Source organism: Oryzias latipes, chromosome 6 (genome assembly GCF_002234675.1).
Source record: "Oryzias latipes chromosome 6, ASM223467v1".
NCBI lineage: Eukaryota > Metazoa > Chordata > Actinopteri > Beloniformes > Adrianichthyidae > Oryzias > Oryzias latipes.
The window spans coordinates 8,635,106-8,642,420 of NC_019864.2; the positions used below are offsets into that span (position 1 = coordinate 8,635,106).

A 7,315-nucleotide genomic window follows, 5' to 3' on the forward strand; every position below is an offset into this window, starting at 1 on the left:
TTTTGGGATGCTGGTGTGCCGCGGGATTTTTGTCAAGGTTAAAGTGTGCCGTGGCTCAAAAAAGGTTGAAAAACACTGGTCTAGATGATCCCACTCCCAATGTTAAAGTGCTTTGGATAGTACAAGGGGTAAAGATACCACATCAGAGTGAAAGTTCATAACTTAAATAAATGACTCAAACAGCACAGCGCAACAGAGAAAATGTGGCAGGTCTGCATGTTTACGCCTGCTATGATCAAACAGTGCTTACTAAGTATGAATGAAGGGCAGTGCATTGTTCAACTAATATAAAATATTAAGGTGAAATATTGACATATTTATTGAGACAAACATAAAAATTAAGTGCTAAACACATGAGAGACGAAATGTTTATTAGCTGTGAAATTGTTGAAATACAAGTGACTAAACTGTGTTCTCCCAATACATGCAAACAAGTGCATTTTAACACTACATTCCTTTATCTAATAAACCTTTTTTTGGTACAAAGCATCACTTTCAAATTAACAAACATGTTGAGAAAATATTCAAAAACCGTTGAATTATGGTTGAAAAGGAAGAATCAGTGCAGGATCCTGCTCCATAGGTTCACGTGTGTTCATGTGTTTCTGCAAACGCGCACTGAAATGGTGGAAATTGTGAATCTGATTCAAGTTTGTCAAGACGCTCATGAATAGAAGTTTCAATCTTGGCATTTCCTCTTTGTTCCGAGATCTAACTGTCCAACCCTTATATTCACAAAAATCTTAAGCAATATGGAAACAAAAAGAGCCCTGTCAAATGAATAAATGAATTACATATTGAGAGGACATGTCTATCAGCACATCTATGTTATGACTCATACAGTTTGAGTTTTCAAAAAACAGCTGGTATCAAAGCGGAGTGGAGATTCAGGTAAGACTGAGAACATGTACTGAACATTTGCATTCTACAAGATCTTCATTAACTGAAGGAAACAGAAAACTCAGTGTAGCTCAATTTACATCACAGCTGAATAAAATCCACATGTACAGCATTATTCAAAACATTGGAGCCCGGATTTGTTTTTCAAATCTTTTTTTTCTCGCTTCGTGAAACACCAAGAGGAAATGCTTTTGAGCGTTTAGAGGTCAAAGGACAAATGCTTCATCCCACTGCAATTACAAGATTGGGATACTGTCAGAGGACAACATATTGCACCCATATAAATGCCTTAATCATACGCTTTCACACGGTTAAACACTCAAGAGCTCTGCAAAAAGAAAAACACAAAACATACAAAGCAAAGGCATGCTGAGATAGCAATCAGTCAACTTCATTATAATTTTACTCCCCTGTTGCAGCAGACCTGTGACTTTCCCTCCACTGCTTTACTATTTTACACTTAAATGCAGACGGATGATGATTCTCACTGCGTGTGTAAAAAGTCAAATTCTTAAAATGGGGATGAAAGACAAGAAGCCGTCGTTGAAGCTTCTACATGTTTAAGGTCTTTACATTAGGAGGTCAGAGTAAAATTTTGCTGCAATCAGGAGAGGAAAGGTCATCACAGGACAGGAGCCTGCAGCTCTTCTCCATTGGTTTGGCACAACCTGATGATGCAGCTTTAATTGAAATCATTTACACCTCATAACATAAAGACCTGGACCCTTCACAGGAAGTCACATCAGTCTACAGTTAGTTGTTTCCCTGGAAAGCTCCCTGTGCAGCAGAAGAGGCTGCCCCTGTGGCGGCACTTTGGAAGGTTTTATTGGTGAAAACGCCCTGGGAGAATTCCTGCTGGGCTTTCTGGAAACTGGCCCCGGTGTGACGGTACATGCTGTGCACCTGAAGAAGAAGAGAGAAGGGGAAGACAATGAAGGCTCATCACAGAAACCGAGCAATGAATCATTCATGTTAATAAACTTCCAGTGCTCAATGAAAGGGGTTTAGAGTCTGTGACAGTAACAGGACTCATGCCAGTTTAGACTTTACAAAGAACGTTTTGTTTAGAAGGCACAGCTGCAAGAACAAGTGTAATGGTCTTTCTGGACATTCAATTTATTATTGTTACTAAGAGTTGGAGATGGGTAATACGACCAAAAAATTAAATGTCAGATTTTTTCCCTCTAAATTCGATTTTCCATTTTAAGCTATTTTTTCTCCCTGTTTTTACTTTCTTTGACAAATATCCCAAATTATGGAATTTATTAAACTAAAACTACTTTATTTTGCCATCTCCTTTGGAAATTGGCTTTAACACAAAGTGCAACTAAATACAAAATGTAAAAATGCAGCAGATGTTTTGTGAGCTACCGCTAGCTTGAGCATCTTATAAAGAGAAATACCAGCTTTAGCATTTTTAGTAGAAACAGCCTTGAAAGGGATTTTGCTGCGTTTGGTTTGATGCTCCAAGTTTGAAGTCACAACCCCAGTCACAACGGTACAGCTTTAAGGTTAAGTATGGCGTGATAAGTGGTCAAAGTGCGTCTTGATGAATGACAAAAATCTCAGCTGTAGTTAACAGTCAAATGCTCTTTCCATACAAATTTTTTTCACTGTCAGCACATATCTTAAAGAAATAGGGCAGCAGATGGCTTAAATAAATCCGTTTTTGTTTGTCTTTTTAGCAGCTACTTGGTAAAAAAGGAAACTGACTGCCAGAGGGGGTGGAGCCACAAGCATAACCTTCACTGTCATTGGTTCTCCAGCTCTACCACACAGCTGATGGTGCAAGTTGTCTGTGCTTCATGAGCTCAGCTCTCGTCTGAGCGCTTATTCAAACTTTTTCCAGATAAACAGCTCAACATTAACATGAGTCAGTAGAAAAAGATTTGACAACATTAAAAACAAAAGCGTAAAGAACCTCGATCAAAACAGACTTATAATGTTCATATTTACCAACAAAGTTTTATCTGAAAAGAAAAGCAGCGAAAGTGTGAAGGCATTTACCATTTTAAGGAGGATGATGGAGACCGCAGCACACAGAGTAAAGAGGATGGACACAATGATCATGATGCCTCCCACTGCTTTGTTGGACCCTATGATGGAAATGGCTGCGATCCAGCCACTGGAGCAAAGAAACACTAGGTTTTAGGTGACCTTACCAATAGCATTCATCATTCAGAACACAGCTTTGCAAACTTCCCAGGTCCAAATTCCCAGAAAGAGAAGTAGGAATAAAAAATACTACAGAAAATATGAGTATCAGGGAGATGCACAGAGCCTTCCAGAGGCTCTTATCTGGAGAAACTCACAGTGTTAGCAGCAAACAGAGAAGTGGAGGAAAAGACGTTTCTGGCAGAAAAGGGAAGATAAGAAAATGAGGAAAAGAGAAGGCAGAAATAGATCATTTAGTTATTGAGAGGAAAAGTTCAAGCAAAGAACAAGGTTTCATATTAGCAGGTGTGACACATGCTAAACTGTAAGTATCTTTTTAGTGACAAAATGTTAAAAAAAAACACAAAAATTGGAAGTATAAAACTTCTAGTCTAAATTCAAACCTAGAGCATGACTGAAGTTTGCTATCAAAGGCTACACTTTTTTGGTAAAAATTCAAGCGTAAAAATTGTGCAGAACTCACCTGTTGCCCCAATTAGGGAGGCCAACAGACTGAATGATGAAGACCACCACTTGGCAGAAGAACACAAAGAAGAAGGTGAAGAAGCTGAACGAGCTGTCAGTCCTACAAAAGAAAAAAAATGCATTCAGACAATTCTGGGTGACACATATGTTGTAAACACTCAGGTTTGCAATTTTGTCAGACATAAAAACATCAATTTTAGGTTTAACGAAGAAATCAACGTAGCTGGGAATCACCAAAAATCTGAAAAAAAATGATCTTGATTCCATTTTTCAAAGGACAATGTTTTTATTTAATTTATACCGTGGTCCGGGTGAATACTTGATTCTGATTGGCTGTGAAAAACCTGATTTAAACCAAACAAATAAGAACAAAGCACTAAAAACTAGTTGAATATTTATTTCTTTTGTAAGTGACCATGGTATAAGCAGGATAATGGCCTTCAACATGTGCGTTATCAGAATTAACGTGTTGGGACGGTTCAGGCTGTCACGGCGTGTGTTACTTTCTGATAATTCACACTTCGTCAGCCATTAACCCTGACTTAAATTATTTTTAGAATCTTATATTTCTGATTAAAGTTTTAATGAAAAATCACATCTCCCAATACTGACACAAAAACAGTAAAATCACTCCTTTAATAAAAAAATTTAAAAAAAAGACAAACTCACTTGAAAGCATTGTAGACGGGCCGGTACCAGCAGATGAAAGAGCATGGAGAAAAGAGGATGAGCCAAAGAATGGAGAGGCCGAAGTCCACACCGTACTTGGAGTCGGTGATGAAGTGAGCCATGCAGGCCAGCAGGTTGAGGAACAGAGTCACACAATTGACTGAAACAATGACAGGAAGGCATTATTCTGAAAAATTACTAAAAGCTGTCAGGGAAAGTAACAAATTCACAAATGGAACAATCCATCAAAATTTACAGAATACAAAAAAAACTAAACACTCACTCCGCTTTTGAATTCTTTAGCAGAACCCCTAAAACTTTTTTTGAAACAATGAAACCTCTAGTTGTCTATTTATTGCCTACTGAGGCCATCAGTGGATTCTGTAACCGTCAGTGAGACTTCTGCACTGGTCAGCAGCCATTTTGGTCCACTCTTGGTGTAAACTGTTCCCCTGTGTCAGGTTTGAAGGGGAACTTCTCAATATGTTTCGTCTTGTTCTACAGACATCATAGTCCCACTCCGATCATCTTTTCATTTATTGTAAAAACGTTCCCAGTGGTCTTTTCATTCTGAATCGTGCAGTTTTCAGCCAAAACCAAACACGCTAATTTTGTGTTGTAGAGCATAGTTTCTGCAGAGCAGCAGGAAGTCCTTCATTAGAAATTCGCCTCTAAGTTGTGGGTGGGACTGTTGGTGTGGAGCAAGTCCCCCCTTCCCTTCCCGTCAACCATGACTGAGCGCTCACAGATTGTATTCTTCTGCTAGCAGCATTTTTTTTGGTTTGCTTCTGATTCACAATGATTATAATATACAATGGAAAAAAAACGCAGAAATGCAATTTTAAGTTTAATTTCTTCATATAAGTTCTCCATCATCAGAAAAAGGCTACAAGAACATGTTAAAAACACAATTTTCATCGGAGTGGATCAAGTTTGACTGTTTGAAATAATTTTGTTGAACTGCAATTAAAAAAGATTTTTTTGTCATTTTAGTCAATTCTCATTCATTATTACTTTTAATTTAATGACAGTTTTTCTTTAATTAAGAGTTTAAAAACATATACAAATTTAACATGTGGGTCATTTGAACAAAACTTTTCTTTTCTTGACTCGTGTTTGTCAGAAAACACTTGTATTCATACATCAAGTACTCCTAAAACCACAATAGGAAAAGCAGGACACTTACACATCCAAAGGTAGTAGGTCATTTTGCAGACTCTCTGGTATTCTACTGGGATTTCCTCTGAAAAGTCCTGATAAAAACACGGTTTAATGGGGAAACTCTTGGGAAGTGGAGGCCAGTTGTTTTCTTTTCCTGTCCAGACAAAAAAAGGGGGAACAAGAATTTGGTTTGTCCCTCTATGTCCCTCTGGTCACATCAACAAATCCCTCAACGCATAGACGTTTTAAAGATCACATAGATTTAAAAAAAAAATATTTAAAAAATTTAGAAATGGAAACAAAATTCAAGACACCAAGACACAACTTCAAAAAAATAAATGAAAAGGAAACGTTTTGGAATACATTTATTTACAGACGTCAAAATAAAATGAAAAAAAAAAACGACAAAATAAGTAAAAGCAAAAGTTGGTGTTTTGGGACTTCACTGATTGGATGATGATGGTTGTTCACCTTAACAGGAATTTCTTCTTCCAACACAAGACATTTCTTTAAGCTTCAGAAGTTCAGTGATTATTAATTCAACTCTTTGCCACAGTTCAGGCAGAACATCCTCCCCTTCCTGTTTTCTTCAAAACTCAAACGTCATCATCCAATCAGTGATGTTGAATAAGACCTACCTTTTCTTTTTTCTTACTTTGTTTCATTTTTTAATTATTCATTTTGATTTCTGGAAATTACTTTTGCTTTCCAAAATGTTTTGTTTTAACGTTTTGTTTTCTGGAATTTTGTTTTGATTTCTAAAATATAATGCCTTTTTTTTTAATTGTCGTTTTGATCTTTAATATTGTAAGCGCCATTTTATGAATTTGCAATTTTATAAGAATTGTTTTTTTATTTTGTTAAATTTCTAATCAGCAGTGAATGTTCAAACAGATGCTGTTCAGATCAAAACCTAATACTTTGTATGAACACTAGAGGGCGCAACGCCGTTGTTCAATGCTTATGTCATTCATAGAAGTTGGTTTGTTGTTTTCTGACTGTTGTCAATAAAGTTGGAAGGAGGAGCAACAGGGTTATTTTACCGTGTGGGGCAACTTTGATAGCTGTCCAATTTCGTGTTATCCATACTTTAAGAAGAGGTTAAAACCCGGAAGAGCAAAAAGGAAGAGGAAGAGGAAGAACCGAGATCCAGAAGAAAAAGGACCAAAGATTTGTTTTTGCGTTAAGTGATTTGTTGATGTGTTTTGCACTTCAGGGCCACCGTAGTCCTGTAATTGGTTCAAACATCAGTGCGGAGAAAGATCTAGCTCTGCCATGGATCTTAGAGTAAGAAGATGCCGATGATAAAAGTCATTCCTCTGAGAATGCAGTAATATTTGATGCATTATGTTCTCCAAAAACTAATGGTATCCTGACTAAAAATGTGTACTTTCATTTTATTTTCAAACGTTTAAAGACTTTATCTGCAGTTTTATGATCCACTGTTACAAACTCTGGGCCGTTGACTGCAAAGACTGCAGTCAATGTTTCTTCCTCCTCTGTGATGCAAACTGCACAGTGCACAATATTGACCCTGCAGCAGGGAGGAGAAGCTTGTGTCTTTAATGACCTGTCGAGCCTCTGCTCTGCAGCTCCTGCTCCCTGCGGTCCAGCTCAGCAGCTTTCCTCTCCAGCTCCTCCTGCTGCCTCAGCAGGTCGGCCTGAGCGCGAGCTGCAGACGCCTGGAGGAGAAAAAAAGAGAAAAGCTTACAGACACTTGAGTCCACACACAATTTAGAGGTACCGAAAGAGACAAGGAAGGCTTAGAAGCAGCTGATGATTCAACGGAAACAGAACAAACTAACAATGCTCCCTGAGTTATTTCTAAAAAGGGACACATTTTGAGGCGCACTGGCTGTACACAAGTTTTCTTTTAAAGTGTATTGATATGAAATCTTTTTATATCTGTATCAGTGACATAACAATGACAGAGTACAAAGTGTCA

At 37.7% G+C, this 7,315-nt stretch overlaps 1 protein-coding gene across 1 annotated transcript in view; it reads right to left on the reverse strand.

Annotated features, from left to right (window-relative positions):
- Nucleotides 1–350: 350 nt before the first annotated feature.
- Nucleotides 351–7,315, reverse strand: part of LOC101162341 (secretory carrier-associated membrane protein 2) — a 14,938-nt gene continuing 7,973 nt past the window's right edge. The window contains exons 4-9 of the mRNA XM_023955608.1: nucleotides 6,941–7,052; nucleotides 5,396–5,524; nucleotides 4,210–4,369; nucleotides 3,539–3,640; nucleotides 2,908–3,025; nucleotides 351–1,803 (exon numbers count right to left, since the gene is read on the reverse strand). Of these exons, the coding sequence (XP_023811376.1) occupies nucleotides 1,654–1,803; nucleotides 2,908–3,025; nucleotides 3,539–3,640; nucleotides 4,210–4,369; nucleotides 5,396–5,524; nucleotides 6,941–7,052 (771 nt within the window). The 3' untranslated portion in view covers nucleotides 351–1,653. The remainder of the gene's footprint in view (nucleotides 1,804–2,907; nucleotides 3,026–3,538; nucleotides 3,641–4,209; nucleotides 4,370–5,395; nucleotides 5,525–6,940; nucleotides 7,053–7,315) is intronic.